The sequence below is a fragment of the Camelina sativa genome, chromosome 7, assembly GCF_030686135.1.
Source record: "Camelina sativa cultivar CO46 ecotype springtype chromosome 7, ASM3068613v1".
Lineage (NCBI taxonomy): Eukaryota > Viridiplantae > Streptophyta > Magnoliopsida > Brassicales > Brassicaceae > Camelina > Camelina sativa.
The window spans coordinates 16,423,113-16,448,064 of record NC_141886.1 but is presented as its reverse complement, the minus strand read 5'-3'; the positions used below and the strand labels follow the sequence as shown (position 1 = coordinate 16,448,064).

Here is a 24,952-nt window from a genome sequence, read left to right as displayed (position 1 = left end):
ACTTGTCTCCCACCTTCGTTGATCAGCATTAATGCTTTGATTATGCTCCAAATCATCCTTTTTTGCTCTTTTGTGTTCCATCCGTGCCAATGAGTACATAAACCTATAAAGACTCAAAAACAACCTAGAAAGCAAATCAAAAGACTCAAAAAGTACACTTATACCATGGTTAAAAACCACAAAAACCATGATATATCAGTGACGATCCGAGAATGAGACGGTATAGCTCGAGGACGACGGTCTAAGAGTGCAGGCGGTGCAGTTCGAGGGTTGCGACCTGAGAATGTATGAGTGAGAGAGCAAACAATGTCTAGAACGTGGGTATGAGCATAGTGACTGGATGTAGACCTTGGAGGTCGAGAGTGATCTCGTGATTTTTGTGTTGTGCTGACTAGTGAGGTCAAGGTTGTGTGAGCCGTTGGGACACGTGGATGTGTGGACTGTTGCAGCAGTTGCACGGGAAGCCTTGTTGGATGTGTTCAGTCCGGTCGGAGGATGTGCAGGACGTGGTGACGGTTGCATGATAGTCCTTGATGGATGGACGATATTGCGGGATTCGAGGACGAATCCTAGTTGGTGGGGAAGAATTGTAACATCCGCGAACCGGAATCCCGGTTTAAGGGATGCATCGGTCGATGCGCTATGTGCATCGGTCGATGCAAGGTCGGTTTTATGCAGACGAGTTTAAGTAAAACATTGCATTTCGGGTTAGGAAAACCCTATAAAACGTGTATAAAAGGGGTTTGTTGTGTTGTGGCCGAGGTTTGGCCATTTTTTGGAGAAAAGAAGAGAGGAAAGAGTTTTTGAGTGTTCTTGAGTGTTCTTGAGGTTCTTGGGTGTTGTTCCTGTAGAGATCTGTAGCTGGGATCGTTGTAGGAGCTTCCTAGGAGCGTTGTTTTGCTTGTTTGAGGTTCAAAATCTTCTTAGAAAAGGTAAGTGCATGACCATGGCTTATCGAAGCTGGAGATTTCTCTGATCTGCTTGTTTATGTGTTGTTTGGCTTGTTAGAATGTTATTTGGGACGTAGGGAAGCTTTCTTGGGGCTTGGATTCGAGTTTTGTGGTTGTAGAAACGAAGATCCGGCGAGAATCTTGGGAAAACGATGCTCGGCATGTGCATCGGTCGATGCATTTCGTGCGTCAGTAGATGCAAATGCGAGAACGGCGCGTTAAACGTAAGGTTTTCATGCTATATCGAGCATACGTCGGTCAATGCAGTGTGTGTGTCGGTCGATGCAAGCTTGTGTTGGTCGATGCAACCCCAGTTGGTGTCATTCGATGCATGGTTGGTGTTGGTCGATGCAGAGTCCTGGTTTGTTATTGTTGGTTGTTGATTGTTGGTTGATGGTTAGAGATGTCTCTATTGCTTGTGTGTATAGTCCATTAGATGGGAAGATTGCCTTAATGAGTGTTTATAAAATACTCATGCATCTCAATTTGTGTTTGTGGTGCAATTAAAGGCAAGGTGTGATCGTGGAATCATCAAGGCAATGAGGAGGAGGATGATCTATGGTCTCATTTGTGTGTTGTTGCTTATAATATTTATGTTGGAACCTTGGTAAGAGTTATGTTAGGTGGCTGGATAGAATGGTTAGGAATGTTATTGTTTTGATGATGTATTGGTTTGTATTATTGATATGTTTCCGCTGTGCATAATGGTTGTTGGTTTAATGTTGAGTTGCGGTTTGGGTTGATTTAATTAAATAGTATGGGATGCTTAGTTATATATTATCTTTATTAAAAAAAAGGTTCGGGTTGTTTCAGATAGATCAGAGCTTTTTTTCTAGACTTGACACTCTTTCTCTGATCCCTATTCCCATATTTTTAAGAATCTCGCTTACTTCAATATATTAATTTCTTTCATCTACCCAGATCTATTCCTTTTTAATAAAAGTTGAAGAGAAAAAATTATCTATTCTTATCTCAATTAAACCAATTTCTTGTAGGGAAGTTCTTCGAATTGATTGGGTTCCTTTTTTCTTTCAATCTTTATTTGGATTTTCCTATGAATCTTAGGGTTTTGGTATCTAGATCTTGGTTTTGTTTTGTAATTTTTTTTAATTATTTTGTTGACTATTTATTGAATTTGTGTTTTCTTATTTGTTGCAGAAAGCTTTGGAAGTCTTATGCTTGTTTTTGATTCTCTAAGAAGCTAAGTTGTTTCTTTCATCAATCTTAAAGTTAAATTACTCCAGTTTATCTTAATTTCAAGCTCTAATCTCTTAGATCTTCTGTTTTATTCTAGTTTTGTCGTCTTTTTTTTTTTGTATTTTTCAGATTTTGACGGTTTCATATATGAAAAAAAACCACAAATAAAAAAACTTCGGTAGAAGAGGAATCAGAGAGTGAAGGAAAGAATCTGTATTGTATATAGATAATCGTATATGTATATGTGTATGTATATGTTTGTGTATATGTTTATTTGTAATACTGAATGATGTTTTTTTTAATAAATAATTTAAGTTGCCACAAACAATTTTTATATATCCATGACAAAAATAACCACAAAAAAACACAAATATAAATGTTATAGATACGATTTGTTTTGTTGCAAGTTGTGGTTATTTGCCACAAAATCTGTTGTGGTAAATCTGTGGCTAATTTTCCGGGAATAGCCACAACGAGAAATTAGCTACAACGTTATAGCCATAAAATTTTGTTGTGGCTTTCCGATGCTATTAGGATAATAGCCATAAAATATGGGTTATAGTGACAAATTTTGTTGTGGCTTTGGACAAGTTTTTTTGTAGTGTATAGACTTTAATTATCAGTTTATGCATTGCTTTAAACTCGTAGATACTACATATTTGAATTATTTTTTTTCTTTTTATCACTCTTGTTGATCCAAGTAACTGGTTTCATCATTAAATCAGTTTCTCCTACCTATAACAAACTTTTCTATCAAGCCATGTTTATTCTTGGGTGTGAGGCCTATTTTAGGATTGAGCTTGGTAGAAAGTGTTAAGTTTGAACTGACAGGAATAAAGCCTTGTGTAGTTCTAGTTTGCATTTTTCAAACTAGATAGGACTAGGTGGTTTAATTTGTGGGTTTGGGACTTGGTTTGTTTGAAAAATAAAAGGAAAGAGGGAAAAGAAAAAGAAAAGGTTAAATTCTTTAGAAGAGAAGTGTTTTTAAATAAATTTAAGCTCTAAGTGAAAGAATGGGGTGGTATAAAAGTTTTAAATAAGGTTCTGGTCAAAGAAAAGAAAGAAAGAAAAAAAGAGTCTTGTTATGACTTGGGAAACAAGTAAAAAAGAGAACCTTAGTTTTTAAGAAAAGAAACATCCATTCCACTAGAGAAATCAAGTAAGAAACCTATCTGAAGACTTAAAAACAAAAAAGAAAAAGGGTAAAAGAGAAGAGATGAAGATAAAGGGTAAAACTAGGAGATTTTAGGGTTAGAATGTTAGGATCAAACACTTTGGGTAGACAAGGTTCTGTTATTGTATGTGTCTAAGTGTTCTTACCTTTAGCCTTCTTCTAATGCTCAATCCAATTTTTGTGAGAGAAACCTTGTATTTGATAAGTCCCACTCTAAAAGAGAGACCATCTTTGTCTCTATGCCTTTATTACCAAGCCAAATGAGTTTAAACATTGCATAATCTAATTCATGTTCTTGTTTAATGAATGTTAAAGGTAATGATTGATTTGAATGCATTTGGATGTCTAAGGTTTGAATCAGTTAGGGTTGTGAAAGGCTTATCTAAATCTTTAAGTATAGCTCATTCACCTGGCATCATGGTATTAGTAACTTGGACATTGATTCTAGCTATTCTATTAACAGGTTTTAGGTTCCGAGATCCCACTTTCAAACCTCACTACCTACTTATGTCTTGTATATTTGCTTCAGGGCAAACAAAGACTAAGTTTGGGAGAGTTGATATGCATATATTTTACCATGTTTCACCATTGTTTATTTACACCTTTAGCATGATTTACTAGCTAGTTTTGTCATTATTGTGTAGTTTAAGGTCTATTTATGCATTAGATTAGGATTTGCATTGTTTCATGTTTAAACAGGTGATTTGGACCCCAAGGAGCATGAAAATGAGCTGAAGAGGAGTAGAGTGCAACCAGTGAAGCAGAAAAAGGCTGAAACAAGAAGAAATCAAAGGTTTAGAGGCCACTCAACCACCACACCCGAAGACACTCGACCGTGTGCTGTTCAGGGACTCAACCAGTGAAGAAACAGAAGAAATACAACTCGACCATAGCCACTTGACCGTACATGGTCGAGCACATCAAGCCGCCTCTCTATTTTGTCTGTTAGCTAATTTAGGGCTTCTCTCTTATCCTATAAATATCTCTTGTACCCCATGGCCTCCCAAAACTCAGGATAGGTCATAAAACACATTAGCAGCCACCAAAAACCTAGCTTTTACCCTTTTTTGGGTTTTTAGCATTGGTTTACATCATTTGCCACTTTTGTTCTTGGTTTTCTCTAGATTTTCATACTTTGTAAGTTCCATAACTTTCTGGGTATTGAGAATCTGAGTTTGTTTATTTATATAAAGTTATAGATCTTTATCTCATATTTCTCATCATGTTAGTTTCATTAATTTATGGGTTTAAGTTTATCATTATCATGTTTTGTTCATCTGAGTAGTGAGCTAGGATTATAGAGATGGATTAGGCTGGTTTAGGGTTAAGGCATTTTAGATTGGTCAAGCTTGTTTGCTCATAGATCTCTTCTGGGTTAGATGTCCTCTAAGCTGTTCTTATATCTGAGAGGGTAAGAACAGATCTTAAGCTTCTTTGCATCATACCAATGTTTAGCTTGTTAGATAAAGCTAATACTAGAGATTATCATGCTTAGCCTAAGAGATTAGTTGTCTAAGGTGATTTTTGACAAATAATGATCTGGTTCTTTAAAGCCTGTTTAGTATGGTTTCACAAATGAGAGTTGGGTTAGGATGTTACTAAACTTGATTACTTCTGTCATGAGAGTGGATTAGTAAGTCTTTAAGAACATTTTCTATGGATAGCTCATGTTCATTGAGGTTTGTTGACCAGTTTAGATAGCCACAGTCTGAACACCAGCCCATGAATCCATCTCTAGGAGCCTACTTTGTTATTTGATTATCTGTTATCGCATCTAGTCTTGTTTCATTGCTTTTTAATCCGTTTAAAGTCAAAATAGCTTATGTTCTTCATATTTTATCACTCGACCTAGCCACTCGACCATGCACACGGTTGAGTGCTTGATCGAGCACCATCTGGGTTGCTTAGTTTACATTCCCGTTTCATTTAGTTTACTTTCTGTTTATGTCCTGCATCTTTATAGTTTTTCATTGCTTATATCTAGTTATTGCTACTATTTAACTTAGTCTTTGCTTACTTTATCTTTGTTTACGTTGCATTAATTTTTGTTCTAAGTAATTTACATTCTGCATTTTCATTATTGACATTAGGTTGTTAGTTTAAACTCATAATCATACTTGGCTTAACTTGAATCACTTTTCACATCTTAAATGCTTGCATAATCACCCTTTATGGATTAGCATCTCTTATACTACAACTGCATAAGAGTATTGAAACCTCTTGCATTGTATCTGAGCATCATAGTCGTAGTCTGTTTGTTTGTTATCATACATTCATTCAAAGGTTTACCCATAGAGAAAAGAGTATGTTTCAGGCTCCCAAGTCTTCTCCTCAACACCATCACAGTCCCATAGAACTATCATCAAAGGATCCTTCTTCTTCCGAAGTTCCTTGATTCTCCACTCAAGAACCCTCACTTGTCTCTCTTCCAATGTCATGTTAGGCTAAAGATCCTCAGGAATCTTAGCCAACAACTGATCATCCTTGCGAAGACACTTTCGCAACATAGACACATGGAAAAACCTTGTGGAATACACGCATAACCTCAGATAACTCCAGCCTATATGCTACCCGTCCTACCTGCTCAATCACCCTGAACGGACTTATATACCCTAGACTCAACTTAGTTTCTGTCAATGACTTGTTCGAACCTCGCAACATAGCCATATTGAGGTACACTCTGTCCCCTACCTGAAACTCAAGATCTCTCCTCCTCTTATCGGCATAACTCCTCTGCCGATCCTGAGCTTCCTTCATGTTCAGCTTTAGAACCCGAATCTTCTCCCATGAGCCATTCTAGTACTCGCTTGATAGTTGTTGTTGTAAGCAAACTATACAAAGCTATGTCTTTTAAAGGCTCGACAACCTCTTTTCTTGGGGGGGGGGGGGGGGGGGAGGGGAGTTGTCGTCGCTTCTGGGAGAGAATGAGAAAGGGTGAGTTTGATGCTGAGAGCAAAGAGAGCCTTAAGAGGGTTAAGAGAAGTAGAAGGGAGATCCATCATCAATATGTGTGGAGAAGGATGTGATTACTTGGTGGTGGATTGAGAGAGACAAGGAGGCTCTCTCCTAGCTATTATCCAGGTAAGTCATGTTGTTTGGTGTTTATTTGATTATGTAATCAATGGCTGTGAACGTTTAGGGGTTTGTTGCGAAAGAGATATTGAACGGAGTCTCTATTCTGCGATTTCTGGGTTGGTGTCGGTCGACACCATTGTGGTATCGGTTGACACCAACACCTACAAACAAACATCAGAACTGGTTCGAGATGGCTACTTTGGAGCAACGTTTGGAGGATGAAACAGAGTCCGATTTGGCTGAAATTTGGTGGGGAGCTTCATGGTGGTACAATCTTCATATCCAACGGTGGATTTGTGAAATGATTGGTCGGTTTATGTTTTAATCAAGTGTTTGTATTATGGTCTGGTATAGATGGTTCAGTGGTAAAGTTGGGATGTCGAGCGACACCAGCATGTTTTTGTGTGTTTGGGTCCTAGGAGGACAGTGGGAGTTAGGTTTGGATGAGGAGAGATTGACGAAAGTGATTCCGTGAGCGTCGGTGTGTGTGTTGGTTTGCAAGTGGTGTGATGGGTGACATTCGACACCAGGTGGAGGTGCCGTTTGACACTAGAGGAGTTGATAGTGAGTTAGAATAATTGTGGGGAAGTGTTGTCTGAGGCTGGACAGAATCAAATATTCCAGCCCACCTCTCTTGTTACTTGGTCGCTTGCGGTGGTTGGTTGTACGACTCAGTAACTAGATGAGGTATTGTTTGGTGTATTTGTGTAAGTTTTTGTAAGAAGCGTTTTCTATGCCGGTTGTCTCGTCAAAATTATGGGATTCCGGTGAGATCATTTTCTGTGGATCCTATGTAAGGATTGAGAATCTGGGTGGAGCGTTTCAGTTTGGTATCAAAGCTTAAACGGTTCTAGGACAGGCTATGTAATAGAAATAGACTTGTCTAGGAAGATAGCTCGGAATTTCTATACAGGGAAAGGTTCCATAAATAGAAAGTTTCTAAAAATAGAAAGTTTTATGAATAGTTAGAATTTGTCTATTTTTCGAAAGAGTGCGTGTGAACATCCAAAGTGGTTGGAATGTTTGGAGTGTGGCCTAGGAGTGGCCAAGGTGGATGTGAGTTTTCGGGAAAGAGTATATGGTGGTTAGTATGACATTGTGACGTTTTACGCGGACATGGGGAGGTAATTCTTGTCGGGAGGTGCTTAGAGACGTCAAGATTTGGTTGCTCTAGGGACGCTGGGTTCCGAACAACTCATAAGGAGATGGTGGTTCTCCTGAGGGGATGGTAGTTTCACTATATACCGATAGCTTGAGGGGTGGTGGGCCCTGAGAGAGGCATAGGAGATGGTGGTTCTCCTGGGAGATGGTGGTTCTTCTAAGGGGATGGTAGTTCCCCTGGTACCAAGATCTCGTGGGTGAAGACCCAAGAGTGAGACTGTATGACTCGTGGACGGTGGTTTGAGAGTGAAATCGGTATGGCTTAAAGGTTTTGTCCTGAGAGTGGATGAGTTGGGAGCAAATAATGTTTTGGGTGTGTGACTAAGCATATTTACCGAATATAGATGTCGGGGTTGATGGTGGTTCAATCCCGGGTTTAGTGTTAACCATTAGGGTCAGGACTTTGTTTGACTAGTGGGGTCACGATTCTGTGGACCAATGGGGTCATAATTGTGTGGACCAGTGGGGTCAGGATTGTGTGGACCAGTGGGGTCAGGAATGTGCAGACAGTGGGGTTGGGATGGTGTGGCCCAGTGGGGTCGGGATAATGTGAACCGGTGGGGTCGAATGGTATTGACCGGTTGGGTCGGGATGGTGTTACCCGATGGGGTCAGGATGGAATGACGAGTGGGGTCATGGTGGTTTGGTCCATTGATGTCCTGGTTGCAGCAGACCGGATGGTTTGGTGGTGCAAACCGTTGCGACGCTGGTTGAATGAGTTTTCTGGTCGAGTGGCGGTGTTTTGCATATTCGAGGACGAATCTTTTGTTAGAGGGGGAGAATTATAACATCCCAAACTCAATTTTGGGTGGGTGTCGATTGACACCAAAGAGGTTGTCGGTCGACACCATTAAATTTATGGTCGTTCAGTTTGTTTTGAAATTGCTCGGTTTAACTTAGTTTGGGTTTGGAGAGAAAACCTTAAGTCTTTTAAAGGCTTAACAACCTCTTCTCTTGGGGGGGGGGGGGGGGGGGGAGGGGACTTGTCGTCTCTTCTGGGAGAGAATGAGAAAGGGTGAGTTTGATGCTGAGAGAAAAAGAGCCTTGAGGAGGGTTAAGAGAAGGAGAAGGGAGATCAATCATCTATATGTGTGTGGAGAAGGATATGATTACTTGGTTGTGGATTGAGAGAGAGAAAGAGGCTCTCTCATAGCTATTATCTAGGTAAGTCATTTGTCTGTGTTTATTTGATTAGGGAATCAATGATTTTGAACGTTAAGGGGTTTGTCTTGAAATAGAGCTTAAACGGAAGTTCTATTTTGTGATTTTTGGTTTGGTGTCGTTCGACACCATTGTGGTGTCAGTCGACACCAACACCTACAAATAGACATCGAGAACTGGTTCGAGATGGCTACTTTGGAACAACGTTTAGAGGATGAAACAGAGTCCGATTTGGCTGAAATTTGGTGGGGAGCCTCATGGTGCTACAAACTTCATATCCAATGGTGGGTTTGTAAAATAAACGGTTGGTTTATGTTTTAATCAAGTGTTTGTATTATAGTTTGGTATAGACGGTTTAGTGGTAAAGTTGGGGTGTCGGTCGACACCAGCAAGTTGTTTTATGTTTGGGTCCTAGGAGGACAGTGGGAGTTAGGTTTAGATGAGGAGAGATAGACGGAAGTGATATCGTGAGCGTCGGTGTGTGTGTTGGTTCGCAAGTGGTGTGATGGGTGACATTCGACACCAGGTGGAGGTGTCGTTCGACACTAGAGGAGTTGATAGTGAGTTGGAATAATTGTGGGGAAGTGTTGTCTGTGGCTGGACGGAATCAAATATTCCAACACACCTCTTGTTACTCGGTCGCTAGGAGTGGTTGGTTGTGTGACTCAGTAACTAGATGAGGTGGTGTTTGGTGTATTTTAGCAAGTTTTTGTAAGAAGCGATTTCTACACAGGTTGTCTCGTCAGAATTATCGGATTCCGGTGAGATCGATTCCCGTGGATCCTATGTGAGGATTGGGAATCTAGGTGCGGTCGTTTCGTTTGGCCACCTATGTCACCAAAGTGCACTTATCTTTTCGGTCAAGGGTCCTGAGAGAACTCCAGAATTAAGCGTGCTTGACCTGGAGTAGTCTTAGGATGGGTGACCTTCTAGGAAGTGACTGTTGAAACTGTCCGAGTGAGGACAAAACACAGGGAAAGATCATGTGGTGATTTGTAGGGATGGTAACAAGTCTTTAAAAACCTCCCGGACGTAGCAAACCGGCCATCGGATATTGATGGGTTCACGGACCTAGTGAAAGGACGTGAGGCTCATTAAAAAAGGTGAGTCCATAGACTGGGATTGGACATGGAGCCCACAAATAGGTGGCGGTCGGGGTGTTACACTTTGTCTCTTCTCTTTGCTGAAGACAAGAACGAAAACTGAAATTTTTATTTACATGAAACTTGTTGCAGTTTACAATACGATCACAATGTTTGTGTATAGACTTGAAACAATTTGATGAAACGTGACGAAGGATTAGACTCGTGACTCTACACTTGTGCCTTTTGACATAAGCGACTTTTCAAGACATCATGCCCCTTAAGCACACTTTTCACTTATCATACATAATTACATATTTCTATATGATGACGTAACTCAATTATCACTAATAGTCACATATTCGTCGCTTATAAACGACTATATTTAAGAGTCAAAAATTCGTCGCAGATTACCAATTTTGTTGCGACCGTTATTTTACGACTACTTAAGTAGTCGTTAAGTAGTTGCAAATAAAGTTTTTACGACTAATTAGCAACTATAGTAGTAGTCACCAATGGCTTGTCTTCTAGTAGTGGTTCCTAATAAGACTTGTGCCAAAAGATTCTGCCTTTCATTGATAATGACAAACGTATATATACAACCTTAAGAGACCGACTATACAAGCAATATATAGAAAGACAATATCACCTAAAGAGATATAGAAACTTGACAATATTCTGAGAAACATCTAGAAGATTAACATAGCCTTCACCAATACTCCCCCTCAAGTTGGAGCATGTAAATCACAAATGCCCAACTTGCGACATAAATACTCAAACTGCTGAATGTCGAGTCCTTTGGTAAAGATGTCAGCTATTTGCTCAGTGGTGTGTATCTTTGAAGTCCGCAATAGTCCAGCAGTAATCTCATCACGAACAAAGTGGCAATCAGACTCCACATGTTTTGTGCGTTCGTGAAAAACCGGATTAGCTGCAATGTGTAAGGCTGCTTGATTGTCACAATACAACGTTACAGGCTTGTCATGAGATATTTCAAAAACATGAAAGCAATTCTTGATCCCATTTAAGTTCAGACACTGTGTCAGCCATTGAACGATATTCCGCTTCAGCTGAAGAACGAGACACCACTCTCTGTTTTTGAGTTCTCCACTTAACCGGCGAGTCACCAAGCATCACCACAAAACCACTTAAGGACCGTCGCGTCAGTCGACATGATCCATGATCAGCATCACAATAGGCTGAAATACTAAGATCACTCTTAGCGGAAAGCATAATCCCTTTTCCTGGACAACCTTTAAGATATCTTACAACCCGCAAAGCTCCAAACCAATGTTTTTTTTGAGGTTGATGCATAAATTGAGCCAAAACATTCACAATATAAGACAATTCAGGTCTAGTAATTGTCAAATATACTAGACGCCCAACCAACCTGCGATAGCCATCGGGATCATCATAAAAATCTTTTCCATCCGCCGTGAGATTATGATTTTCCTCAACCGGAGTTGCTACTGGACGACCACCTAATAACCCACACTCTGAAATAATATCACATGCATATTTACGTTGAGATAAGTAAATGCCGTGTGAAGATCGAGCTACTTCAATACCAAGAAAATATTTGAGAGGCCCTAAATCTTTCATCCGGAAACATTGTCCCAAGTAGCCTTTAAAACGTTGAATCGCAGCACTATCATTCCCTCCAATGAGGAGATCATCAACATAAACAATCATGTATAACCGAAGCTCACCACGTTTGAGAACAAATAGAGAATAATATGTCTTCGACTGGACGAAACCATAGCCTTTAAGAGCTGTTGTGAGTTTAGCAAACCAACACCTTGGAGCTTGTTTTAAACCATAAAGAGACTTCTTAAGTTTACATACCTTGTTTCCATTAGAACCTTTGAATCCCAGTGGAAGTGTCATATAAATTTCTTCAGTCAAATCACCGTGAAGAAATGCATTATGAGCATCCATCTGATGAACTTCCCAATTCTTTGCCGCTGCGATTTTCAGAAATATACGCACTGTAGTCATCTTGACAACCGGAGCAATTGTCTCATCATAATCTACTCCTTCTGTTTGTCGATTTCCCAATATCACCAATCTGGCTTTATAACGCTCAATAGTTCCATCCGAGTTATATTTAATCGTATAAACCCAACGACATCCGATAGCTACCTTCCCTGGGGGCAGATCCGTGATATCCCATGTGTCATTTATTTCGAGTGCCTCAATCTCAGTACCCATGGCATTTCTCCACCTTTCGTCTTTAACTGCTTCTGCATAATGTCGTGGTGCCGTATTCACCATAATTGCAGCCAGAAAAATTTTATGGCTAGCTGAGAATCTATCACAAGTAACATAGTTCGCAATAGGATAGGAGACCATACCTGAATTAGACGAGAAAGATGTTGGTGAGAGATGTGGGGGGTCATCCGAGATCGTAGTGTAAAGATAGTAATCTTTTAGACGTGCAGACGGAGTTTTTTTTCTTTGACCGACACCCATTTGTTCAATAACATGGTCTTGTGTTTCTGCCTGCGGTTCTAGCGAAGTATGAGACTGCAGTGATGCTTTTACTTCTTGCATCTGCATGTTTGGTCCAACAACTGCTTCTTGTCGTACTACAGTAACTGGAGGTTGTATTATTGGTGATGGATCTTCGTGTGGCTGCCCTGTTGGAACTAGAGCAGTAGAATTTTCTGGAAAAACTTCAACATCATCCAATAATTGTGATATCACCAAATCAGTTTCCGGAGATTTTAAAGTCTCATCCGCCGACAACACCGACGAAAACGGAAAAACAGTCTCATGGAAGACAACGTCACGAGAGACAAAGAAATCCTCCGTTTCCAAATCATAAAGCAACCATCCTTTTTTTCCATAAGGATACCCAGCAAAAAACACACTTACGACTTCGCTCAGCAAATTTATCCTTGTCTCGATTAGTCTTGTGAGCATAACACAAACAACCAAGCACACGCAAACTTTCTAGGCATGGTGGTGTACCAAATAAGATCTCATACGGTGTCTTGCCCTTCAAAATGGGTGTTGGTGTGCGATTAATAAGATGAGTCGCTGCTAAAACACACTCCCCCCCCCCCCAAATTTGATCGGAAATTTTGCTTGAAACATTACGGCACGGGCCACATTTAAAATGTGTCTGTGTTTCCGCTCCACTCGTCCATTTTGTTGTGGAGTTGCTACACACGAAGTTTGGTGTAAGATCCCCTCATTTGTGAAGTAGGATTTCATACACAGGAACTCCGAACCATTGTCGCTACGCACAATTTTTACTTGTCTCCCAAACTGCCGAGCTACCATCGTCATAAAATTCTGTAAAATGCCTGACACCTCACGTTTTTCAGCCATCAAAACACCCATAAAGCACGAGAGCAATCATCAACAATAGTTAAGAAATATCTAGCTCCCGAAGAAGAAGGAGTTCGATAAGGACCCCAGACATCACAATGTATCAAATCGAAAATTGCAGCAGCTTTATTATTACTCTCATAAAAAATATCTCGGGTTTGCTTAGCCCGGAAACAAGTATCACAGACCGCGTCATTCTCGGCTGGTTTAAGTGTAGCAATAGAAGATGATAAATAAGATAAAACCCGACTTGAGGGATGTCCAAGTCTTTGATGCCACAAGTCTCGGTTACAGTTCCTAGCTGCTGTTGTATTTGGTACTCCTCCTACAGATCCTCGGAAAATATAGACCCCACCGCATTCTTCACCCGCACCAATCATAGTCTTGGTATGGTCCTGCAAAACACACAAGTCAGCGGTGAAAGTAACGGAAGAGCCTCGTATTGCCTTAAGTAATTTGGCCACTGATATCAAAGAGCATTTCAAATTTGGCGCATAAAGCACTTCTTTCAACCATAAATCACCTCCGAGACATAAATCTCCTTGTTTAATTGCCAAAGTATAATCTCCATCAGGTAAACCAATGGAGCAAGGCATGATATCAACGGCATTAGTTAAATAATCAAGATTCCAAGTCATATGATGAGAAGCTCCCGTGTCGATTATAAAGTCGACCGGTGTGACCTTACCATTTAGCTTTTCAGCTTTGTCTTCTGGTTGATTCAGTCGACGTGTGTTGAGAAAAGCAAGAAGAGATGACCACTGCTCATCGTTGAGTTGTGGGAGAGCACTCCGGTCGTACTCTGTTTCACTTCTTGTTGCATGTGCAGCAACTGCTCCTTGTGGTGGAATTACTTGTGCAGCATTGGCTGTAAAGTTTGATGTGTTGCTTCTTTGAGTCTGAGGAAAACTTCCGCGTCCCCTACCATAGCTTCCAACCATGCCACCACCACGCCCTCTACCTCGTGAACCACTACGAGTTCCACCAGTACGTCCTCCTCTCTCTCCCCACCATTCGGGATAACCTTTCAATTGATAGCAATTTGACACCTCATGTCCACTCTTTCCACAATGAGCACATCGCAATGTATCGGACTCACGAGAATACCCACTATTGTTCTTGTGATATGAACCAGCTTGAACCGCAAAACCCACGGCCTCTGGACGATCCTCTGTTTTGTGAGTAATTGTCTGCTGTCTCTCCTCTCTAACAATTCTTTGGTAGACTTGTGACAACTTTGGCAGGGGTTCGATACTCGTGATAGTGGAGCGAACCGTGGCAAATTTTACGCTGTCCAGTCCCATCAAAAATTCATGGGTTCGATCCTCTTCTTGGTCTTGCCGTAGGAGCGCTGAAATTTCTCCACATTGACAAGATCGAATTGGCTTATACACAGCCAATTCGTCCCACATCTTCTTCAATTTTCCATAATAAACCATTACTGATTCACCTTGTTGTCTACAACACGCAATCTCAGATTTCAGTTCATGAATACGAACTCCATTACCTGCAGAAAACTGCAACTTCAAATCGTCCCATAGAGTTTTAGCTTCTTCAACCATGGAGATAGTTGTACGAAGCGTGGGTTCGATCGTGTTCATTATCCACGCTACCAACATCGAATTCACCACCTCCCACTGTTCGAGTTCTGCAACCACAATTGGTTTCTTCTGGGTTCCATCAATGAATCCAAGCTTCCGCTTGGTTCGCAAGGCATTCCGCACATGCTTAGACCATTCTTCATAATTCTCCCCCTTAAGCTGCATCGTTGTAATCAAGTTTCCCGGACTGTCTGCAGTACTCAAATAATATGGTGAAGACATCGCTTCCGCGACCTTTGTCTCACTCGCTTCAAAGTTTTCCTTCTTCTCGCCTTCTCCCATGTCAACTACGAACTTTGAACTTTTAGGGTTTTGTTGTTGCTTTTGGCTCTGATACCATAATAAGACTTGTGCCAAAAGATTCTGCCTTTCATTGATAATGACAAACGTATATATACAACCTTAAGAGACCGACTATACAAGCAATATATAGAAAGACAATATCACCTAAAGAGATATAGAAACTTGACAATATTCTGAGAAACATCTAGAAGATTAACATAGCCTTCACCAATAGTTCCATGCTTAGATAAATGTTCCAGTTTGCAGGTGTAGAAGGCTAGAAGCTGAAGGCGATGGAGTTTTAAGAGAGTGGCTTTTTCTAGTCTGCAACTACCTTTTTGATCTTGAAAACAAGCTCTTCATACCATCTCCAAACAACTCTAGACGTTTTCCCCTATATCCAACACCCTCGATGGAAGAAAATTGTCTACAAAAATATAGATTCTTTGGCAAGATAATCTCTTTGGCTTTGAAGCACACAGAACATGTTATCATGTAGAAATTGTCTATAGAAATATAAATTATTCTGGACTAAGATATAAATTGTGCAATTTTTGGTTTGTAGTTTTTCTTTCTTTGTATATCCCACATTTTTCTACCTAGAGGGAGGTTTCGTGATCTACAAAGATTTTCGATCATTAAAATGATTACACATGAAGACTTGAAGAGTCGGTATAAACCAACCTCCCAAACTTGTTCTTATAGTATGCACCTCCTTGACTACGATAATTGTACGCACACAGAGCATGTTATCATGTATGCTAGTATTCTGGTTTTGGTACAACATAGCTCATACTTGTTTGACTGATTTTGTGCATTATATTATTTTTGAGTGATTTAGTGCATTATAGCATATTCCTACGAATGGATATATATATTTCATTGAGTTTACATGTTTTGAGAATTTTTACTGTGTGTATAAAACAATAAAGATTTGATGACAAAGTATAAATCAATGAATATTGTTGACTTGTATTTCCCAGAGTAGTGATCTATATTATATATATTGAAGATACAATATAGCTCCGATCCGTTTCTCTCTAGGTCATTACAAAAACATATACATAGAACTTGTAAGTTCACTTTTAGGCAATTAAAAGGTTTGTATTAGGCATGTGCTTGAATGATGAAAATTAAGAGATTAGGGTTTTGAATGAATAAAAAACTTGTATTATAGAATAATACAAGAAAACTTATGTTTTGTGACCCACAAAATCATCACAAACCTGCAGTATCTAAAAACTTCTTTACGAGATTAATTATCATAGGTTGCACATGGGTTGCAAATTAAATGTATAATGATTTTTTGACTACCCGTATATTAGCGATGGATTCAAATTATTATTATACTGGAGTTATAAATTTTGTGACCAATATGCAATGTTATAAGTCAAAATAATTCATAACAAGTATAAACGTCGTAGCCTTGTGACCTAAAAGTGATCGTTAATAAGTCGCAAACTATCATACCAAATAACTAAAAGTGTTGTACATTTTACAACTATTTTGACACTTACCCTTTAGTCATTTATTTCCATCATTATAGAGAAGCCAAATTGGAGACAAAAGAACAAAGCTTGTTGTTAGTCACAACTCACAAAGTATTCACAAAATAGTATGAAACCATTGCCACCAAGTTAAGTTGGTAGTCAGGAACTTGAAACTGTTTTGTCACCTCTGTGTTTATAATATGTGACTGAATTTGTCTGCAAATGGTAACAAATGTCGAGATGATTTGATACTACTAAGTAACTCCTTTTTCATTTGTTTGTCAATATAAAAGCTAAAAATATGAATTTAAACCTAAATATATGTGATTATATACATTTGTTCATAATCAAAATATCGAACATCAAACATATTTGTTCCACGTTCATAATCAAAATACCAACATCAAACACATTTGTTCCACCATGAACAAAACATACAACATATCTTCCAAAAGGTTCAATCCAAGAAGTTGATTAAATAGAAGGATCAGAGAGTTAGAGGAAATTGGTGAATTGTTTGTTGTCTCGCTCACTAGCAGCTGTAGTGATTAGTGTGGTGGATGGTATAGTTTCTGGGACAGTAGATGGCATAGTGCCTAGGGCGTTGACTGGTGTAGTGGCTGGGACGTTGGTTGATGTAGAGCCTGGGACCGTAGCTGGTGGTGAAACATCCGAAAACTCAGCTGAATCTAGACCTATGTTCTTGAAGTATAAGACAAGTTGTTCCAAATTTGAGATTCGAGAAAGGGAAATATTTTGGTCCTCTTACTGTTCATCATCTTACGACGAGCATCTTGAAGTTGCTCTTACATCTCCAAAAAGGAGGACGAAGAAGAGCTCGCATAATTATAACTTAAATTATGTGGTGTTTGAATGTCCTCTATGCTCTAAAAATAGACATTTCATATATGCTGATTGGACCGTGCTTATTGCTTGATATTCCTACAATCCTACTTGTACGTAGAATATACATGTTTTTCTTTTCCATGTAAATCATAATTAATATCTATAGAAAAAATATATAATAAAATTTATTATCTCATGTTGTCTTCTACGAAAAAAAGAATAAAATTTGTAGATACTTGAAGTTGATGAAAGGAAATTTTGATTTGATGAAATTTAACAAAGGGCCCAAATTTAGGATGTTATAGATTCCTTTAGACTACTACATGATTTAGTGTTTCTTGTCGCAAACCAAATCTTACACAACAAAACTCACATAGTATTCCTCGATTACGTAGTTGAGAATTTCCTAATAAATATCCTTAAATAGCATATCACATAAAAATATTTTAGTTTACATTGACATTTGATTTAAAATAACCTCTCTACTGTTTCCTCTTGAAATTTTTAATCACTTTACTGTTGGATTTCGCAAAGTCGTTCAGATTTTAAATATTATGACCAATCTAATACATATATAGACTTGACTGTATATTTACCAATTTTCATAAAAAGTGGACAAAGCTGATACGACTTCGAATGTGGAGTGATTCCAAGGAAGATCATAAACACAAAATTTAGGTTAAGATCTTATTCATTAATTAAATGGCTAATTATTTGAACAACTTTAAAATTGGTTAGAAAGTTACACTTTTCTCATTCGCAAGTCTATTGATTTCTCCTGGAATCCATGATGTGAGTACGTTTTTGGTGTCTTTTAACTTGTTAAAACTATTGTGTTTAGTTTTTTACTTAAAACTTTAAAAATAACTAAACTTTTCCACGCAGACACATCAGCTAGTAATCAAAATAACATGATAATAGATATAAAGGCAAAACCTTTAATTATTACAGCAATTAACGGAAAAAGAAGACATCATATATGAATATTGTCTTCTAAGATGGAAATAAAACAGAAAATGCAACACAGTCAATCACTTCACTCGGAATAAATCTCTTAGACTAAAGCGTCTTGGTGTTGTTAGGAGCAGAAACATCAGCATCAGCAATGGTGAGGGCAGCGAGACGAGCGGTTACAGGTTGTTGGTGATTGTTGTCCATGGAGAGAATGTCCTCATGCTCTTCAACGTTAGGATTTTGATTCAAATCGATTGGGGCAGCTGCATCTGCAATAAGAGGAGGTAAAGATGAAGAAGACTCACCATTCTTAGTTAGGATCTCAATCCTCTGAGTAACAACACTGAGATACTTTTCAAATAAAGATCTCAAATCTCCCTTATCCCTTCCATCAAAATGACGCACATCCATCTTCCCTTCAAGACAACCAAACATAAAATCTTGAATCTGAGAATTTCGGTTCTCCTCATGCAGCTTATTCAATTGCTCATTTTCTTGGGCGATCCTTTGACATACAAAACCCTCTTGATCCACCATATTCTTGGTCCGCTCTCCCACCGAACACTCCATGAATTTTGACATTACTTCTTCAACACCTTCCCTTGATGGCCAAACCTCCGGAGTTGATTGGTACGGACTATAGATGACCGCACATGCTTTGACATCACAAAGAGTCACCAGCTCGTTAACTTTCTTCAGCAGTCCTTCTTTTCTCTTCAGGAATGTTTTTCTCCTCGCCGTTGCATTTTCTATGAGCGACAACTTCACCTTCTTCCTCATATCTATTATCTTTGTTATGTGTGAGTGTGATTCCTTTGCATGATGATTGTTTATATAATAAATAAAAGGTGATTTTACTTATTAGGAATTTCTTATTTTTTTGTTGGACTAATTAATTTTCAATTAAACTAAAATGGCAAGATATCTTATAAGTTTTACCCTTATATATGTGTAGGCATGTGATTGAGTATAAAATGATAACATTTAACTTTAGAGATAACCCATGCATATATTATACCTTTTAAAGGCATAATAAAGATAAGACATTTAGGCAAAATAATGTATTTCCATATGTAAATTGATTATCTCTAATTTAGGAAGTCCATTGGAGGGAAAAAAAATACATCAAAAGTAATTTAAGATATATATTCAACTCATATTTTTTCTGTTTGTTGTTATTTTATATCAGTTTTAATATATTTAACAGGAAAACATATTTTTAAAAAATTAAAGCTAATATTAGTATGATAGAAAGTAATAATTCAAATAAAAGTCTAGGTAAAATTGTATATTTCAAAAATCTGGTTTATGACATCTTATCGGCCATAACCATCCTTATTTTCCCATTTGAATCCAAAACCTAACATTTTTCAAAATTTATTAGACTATCTTCAATGTATATCTCTAATTTTTATTTTAATATTGAATAACCCTAAAATAAAGCATAGTTTTTCTCCAATGTGTTATTCTATATTTGACTCTATAATAGAGTTAGTGTAAATAAATAGAGTTGATAATAAGTTACTCGGTGAACAAGAAAAAATACTCTAAATAAGTAAATATAAAGCTATCTCAATATTTCCTTATATTTTAGAGTAACATATAGAGTAGAGGTATATAGAGTATGGTTGGAACAAATGTTGCTCTATAATAGAGTTTAACTCTAAAATATAGTAAAATTGGAGGTGTCCTATGAGATTAGACATATATATATATATATATATAATTGTATGGTTGAATCTCTATAAACAAAACATTAATAAAATGTTGTTCCTTTGATAAGAGGCTTCCACATCAATAATTTTATTACTGGAGAATAACATTAAAAATCACTTATAGGGAAGAGCTAAACTACCGCTACAACTAGAAATTTTAATGATAAAAACCTTATCATAAAACAAGATACAATTTCAAATATAAAAGAAAATTTTGATATCTTTGTGTCATAAATAACCATGACTAACTCATATATTTCATAGCAAGCATAGTACGAAACTCCGAATATAATAAGATCAATCAAGTGCCGAGACTTGTCTAGTAGTATTTGATTTTAAAAGGCTTTTAGAACAAGTTATATATATATGATTATTTTATTGAGCAATATTAGTGGTCCAACGAATTGATTTTGTCTCTCATCGCCTTATCAATCTTTTATGTAAGATGAGGCGAGGCGATACAACCACGGTTACCTTCGAGAGTTCCTCTACCTCCACAGGGGTATATGGTATCTTGATGTGGTAAGGTGAGAGAGGGTGTCCGACCAATCTGGAGTTAGAGCTTAACTCAAACATCACTTCTTAAGACTGACCAGACAGTGTAAATGTAGTGTAGGGGTTACTTTTGAGTTGATCAATGTTCTAATGTGAACAAAATTCTGTTCTCGGACATTTTAATTACCCATAGACTGTGTACCGTAGACAGAATTAGTATCTTAAATTTTATCTTATATCTGAGTTTATTTATTAATATTTACGATAACAGTTTAGGGTTTAATGAAACATACCTGTGAATATAAATGCAAACTGTGCGATTTAATAAAAGCCAATCAATCACGGGGAAGCTGCTAGCTGTGGTCAGGTCAACACTCTAAACACTTAACACATATTGACTAATTTATCACCAAAGACAACTTTAAGATGTCCCATGTGTGAATAATATTGAACAATTAGTAATTAAATTTACAGATCTTGCAAATTAAATATGCTACACAATAGAGAGAGAGTTGGAACAAACATTTGATTTAAAACATCTCTTACAATAATAACAGTGTCTCTTTTGCACTGTGAATAAAATAAAAACATATCCAAAGACATTGTCTAGTCTCTCTCTCTCTCTGCACTTGAAGATGAATAATTGTTTCTTTTTTCTTTTTTTACTCTCTATTTTAAAACTAAAAGAAACACTTAGATCTTATCAGATCATAACAGAGCACTAATACTTGATCCAATATTTTTTCTTAACATATCACTCATTACAAAGACTTAAAAAACTTTAATAGCTTCATTATCACCACCATCACCATCACCATCAACACCATCATCATCACCACATTAAATATTAAACCTAATTGCCAGCTTAACCAAAAAAATGACTCTTTCCAAAATATGCTAAATTCTTAACACACATAAGCAAACAAGAGAATGAAAAAAAGAAAGAAAGACAGATAGAGAATTGATTGAAGAGAGAAGAAAAAAAAAAGCACAAAATCTTGCTTGAAGTGTGAACTAGATTCTCAAAAAAAAAAACCCTTAAAAATGCAGAAAAAGACCATTTAATTAATGAGGATGATGATGTTGCTGAGATAGTAGGTAATGAAATTTAATGAAGACTCAAAATAAAATTATAGACAAAAATAAAAAAAGAACCAAACAAAGAACAGATATTCTTCTCTTTCACACTTGCAGATGAATCAAGATTCAGATTCACACCATTCTCTAGCCTGGATTCACAATAAATCAGAACCCAAAACGTCAAAATACAAGGAAAGTGAGAAAGGAAAAACCAAAGAACAACAACAGAGAAGAAGAAAATTAGAAACTTACAATGAAAGAAGAGAGATCTCAGATATGGCAGCCAAAACAATTGCAAGTTTTGGGAGTGAAAGAGCAGTAACCAAAAGGTCTATTAGGGATGTTGCAGTTAATTGCATAGCAACAAGGTGAAGGCAAGCAAAGACCTTTAGCACCACCACAACAAGTACAAACTGAACATATCTGAAAACTCCCAAGCTTCCTTCTTGTTTCATTCATCACCATAAACTTCTCCTCCATCAATGGCATCATCTTCATCTCTCCTTCAGATGATGATGGTGACACCTCATTTACCTAACAAATTCCAAACAGTAAAAATTTCCAAATCAGAACACACACAAAAAAAAGCTAAAGAATGGTCAAAACTTTGAGTTCAGCTTAAGTTAAAGGTTTGATTTTTTGACAAATTAAGAAACACCCAGATGAAAAAGAAGAGAGCTTTAAGAGGGATCTAAAGCAGAGAGGTCGAAATTGGTAAAAAAAAAAAAAGGACTCACCTGGTGACTGGAACTGATGAAGATTGAGAAGAGAAGAAGCAACGAAACAACAACAGAGATCTTCGATACTTCTAAAGCTCTCATTTTTATTTTTATATTTCTTTTCTTTTTTGATGGGGTTTATGTGGTTAGGGATTTTGGGTAAAGTAGCAAATTTCTTCTTCCTCTACTTCTCTAACTCCTCTCGAGCTACTTTTTTCAATTATTTTTGGTTATAACATTTATTGTGTTTTTTGTTTTTATTGAGGGGAATAAGGTGGGGTCTTTTATTTTTTTACTACTCTTTTTATTTCTCCCACTTCATTACCCACACCAATATCGAATCAAAATGATACAAAACCATACCAATTGTAATAAAACAGCTTCTTCTTCTTTTTTTCCAAGGATCTGATTCTTTTTGATGACATCCCCCAAAGATATTTTCTTAGCAGCTTTTAGAATAGTGAAGTTAAAAAAAAAAAAGAAATACCAGACATCAAAAATTTATAACCCATAAAAACAAACAATAGATCAATGACAAGAATTTAAGACTGTGTCGTACAAACATACTTGCAGTCTTTTGAGTTCATACTGATACTAGATTAAAACACTTAAGAGTCCAGAGTTAATGGGCTCGAATGAGAAATACAAAAAAGCCCACTAAAAATCGTAGCGACGTCGTTTTCATTGTATATCAAAAACAAGCAGATCTCTCTCCTTTGGAGAGCCACAGCAGAAGAAACTTTCTAGGTTTTTTACTTTCAATACAGAGCAATGGCGGCGAGAGGTGCTTTGCTTAGATACCTGAGGGTCAACGTGAATCCAACAATTCAAAACCCTAGAGAATGTGCACTCCCTTTCTCCGTTCTTCTCCGCCGTTTCTCGGAGGAAGTGAGAGGCTCTTTCCTTGACAAATCTGAGGTCACAGATCGCGTTCTCTCCGTCGTCAAAAACTTCCAAAAAGTCGATCCTTCTAAGGTACGATCCGACCCATTTCTTTACTTTTCATTTTTTGCTATTTGAATTTGGTTGATGAGTGAGAGTAAGACCTTAGAAATGAAGCTTATCTAGATGAATTTATAAAGTTTTGATTGACTGTAGAGAGAAGTTAGGATTCTGCAAATTTTACTTTTACTTGCGAGAGAACAAAGGATAAATTTTTTTCGTGTTGAGAGTTTTGGGTTACTTTCTTTTAGCCCTTTTGGGTGATTCTGTACGTACTTTTGAGTATCTACATTGCAACAATTTGGAAACTTTTTTGCTCATACTTACTTGTTTGGGTGGTTTCCTGTTTTCTCTATTCGGTGGTTGTAGCTAATGATAAACTCCATTTGACTGTTCTCTTACTAGTGATAGCTCATCTCATCTATCTCAGTTATCTTTTTATTAGGAGTTATATCAATCTTGTATGTGTAGTATCTTTGAAGCTTTTCAGAAGTTTAGCTGAGTAAGCTTTTTGTGCATTCTTTTACTCTAGGCTTTGTGTTTGGGTGTTTATGTAGTGCTTCTTAGCTCTCTTGAACGACAACTAAACAAGAACTTAGAGGCTCTATCTGAACGAATCATTTGTCATCTACATCTGAAGTCTCAGTCTCTCCAGTTTTAGTGCTCTCTAGTCTGCTATGACATGGCTTGAACTATGTACTAATAATCCATTTCCTACTGTTGTTGCAGGTTTCACCAAAATCCCATTTCCAAAACGATCTCGGGTTGGACAGTTTGGACACTGTGGAAGTTGTGATGGCATTGGAGGAGGAATTTGGGTTTGAGATCCCTGATCTTGAAGCAGACAAGATCCATTCCATCAATCTAGCCGTTGACTTTATTGCATCTCATCCTCAGGCTAAGTGAAAAGAGAAAACAAATTCTTCTGCGTGTTCATGCATGCCTCGGCTGTGTCCACAGATTCGATTAAGCCTAATAAAAAGTAAAGAAGCAAACAACATTTTCTTTTTGTCATGAGAATGCATAAGCTTTTGTTTTTTTGTCTCTACTACTCTTGGTTTCATAAGTATTAGATGTGTTTCCGCATGATTTACGAGGTCGTTCAAGGAACTTTGATGTTCTTAATATTTCTTATTAGATATATGCACCAGACATTTGCTGCACTTTATAAACGAGATCCCTCCAAGTATTGTAGGCTCGTGTCTCATAAGAAATTCCTTTTTCTAATTTAGCATTCATTTAGATGGAACGTATTTACATTTGACTCATGTTTTATAACATACTAAGATAAATAAGAACAAAGCTAATGAAACTTCAACCAAATGACCAAACCTTCAAAAAACCATTCTCCCCTTCAACAATCTGCAGAGATAGGCCCTATAAATTCATCCCTAACTAATGGCTATCAAAGTCAAACCAACTCACAACAGCTACAATAGCTGCATTCAATCCTAGGCTAGTTATAGTAGACCTATAGCTTAAGCTTGAGCAGCTAAACTTCTTCAAACATAATTAATATCTTTTGCTTTTATTATAAGAAACCTTTAAATAGTTATAGTAAGCATTTTGCTTCAATTAGAATCTATAATGTAAATACCCACTAGACTCAAATTGGACCATGACTTTGTTTTGGTACATTTTTCATTAAAAATGATTAGAGAATCACTTAATTTAATTAAATTACCATATAGT

The 24,952-nt window shown here is 37.5% G+C and overlaps 3 protein-coding genes and 1 pseudogene across 4 annotated transcripts; 1 reads left to right on the top strand and 3 right to left on the bottom strand.

Annotated features, from left to right (window-relative positions):
* Positions 1–13,135: 13,135 nt before the first annotated feature.
* Positions 13,136–15,019, bottom strand: LOC147941305 (uncharacterized). Its single transcript, XM_087458461.1, has one exon. The coding sequence runs from the start codon at positions 15,017–15,019 to the stop codon at positions 13,136–13,138; it is 1,884 nt and encodes a 627-aa protein (XP_087314587.1).
* Positions 15,020–18,250: 3,231 nt separating this feature from the next.
* On the bottom strand, positions 18,251–19,109 carry LOC104704611 (MADS-box transcription factor PHERES 2 pseudogene; annotated as a pseudogene). Its single transcript, XR_015562046.1, has one exon. The product of XR_015562046.1 is annotated as an MADS-box transcription factor PHERES 2 pseudogene (transcript).
* A 1,917-nt stretch (positions 19,110–21,026) lies between these two features.
* On the bottom strand, positions 21,027–22,554 carry LOC104701128 (uncharacterized). The gene is made up of 3 exons (XM_010416770.2): positions 22,337–22,554; positions 21,852–22,133; positions 21,027–21,748 (listed from the first exon to the last, which is right to left on the bottom strand). The coding sequence occupies exons 1-2, from the start codon at positions 22,418–22,420 to the stop codon at positions 21,870–21,872; spliced, it is 348 nt and encodes a 115-aa protein (XP_010415072.2). The 5' UTR covers positions 22,421–22,554; the 3' UTR covers positions 21,027–21,748; positions 21,852–21,869.
* A 252-nt stretch (positions 22,555–22,806) lies between these two features.
* On the top strand, positions 22,807–24,432 carry LOC104701127 (acyl carrier protein 2, mitochondrial). Its single transcript, XM_010416769.2, has 2 exons — positions 22,807–23,293; positions 23,990–24,432. The coding sequence occupies exons 1-2, from the start codon at positions 23,090–23,092 to the stop codon at positions 24,164–24,166; spliced, it is 381 nt and encodes a 126-aa protein (XP_010415071.2). The 5' UTR covers positions 22,807–23,089; the 3' UTR covers positions 24,167–24,432.
* Positions 24,433–24,952: the final 520 nt, after the last annotated feature.

What these genes read in the sequence shown, in the direction of transcription:
- LOC104701127 (XM_010416769.2), top strand. Translation starts at nt 23,090, where the DNA reads ATGGCGGCGAGAGGTGCTTTGCTTAGATACCTGAGGGTCAACGTGAAT. An exon ending in AAAAAGTCGATCCTTCTAAG is followed by an intron (nt 23,294 to 23,989) that starts GTACGATCCGAC and finishes CTGTTGTTGCAG; the next exon opens with GTTTCACCAAAATCCCATTT.
- LOC104701128 (XM_010416770.2), bottom strand. Translation starts at nt 22,420, where the DNA reads ATGAGAGCTTTAGAAGTATCGAAGATCTCTGTTGTTGTTTCGTTGCTT. An exon ending in TCATCAGTTCCAGTCACCAG is followed by an intron (nt 22,134 to 22,336) that starts GTGAGTCCTTTT and finishes GGAATTTGTTAG; the next exon opens with GTAAATGAGGTGTCACCATC.
- LOC147941305 (XM_087458461.1), bottom strand. Translation starts at nt 15,019, where the DNA reads ATGGGAGAAGGCGAGAAGAAGGAAAACTTTGAAGCGAGTGAGACAAAG.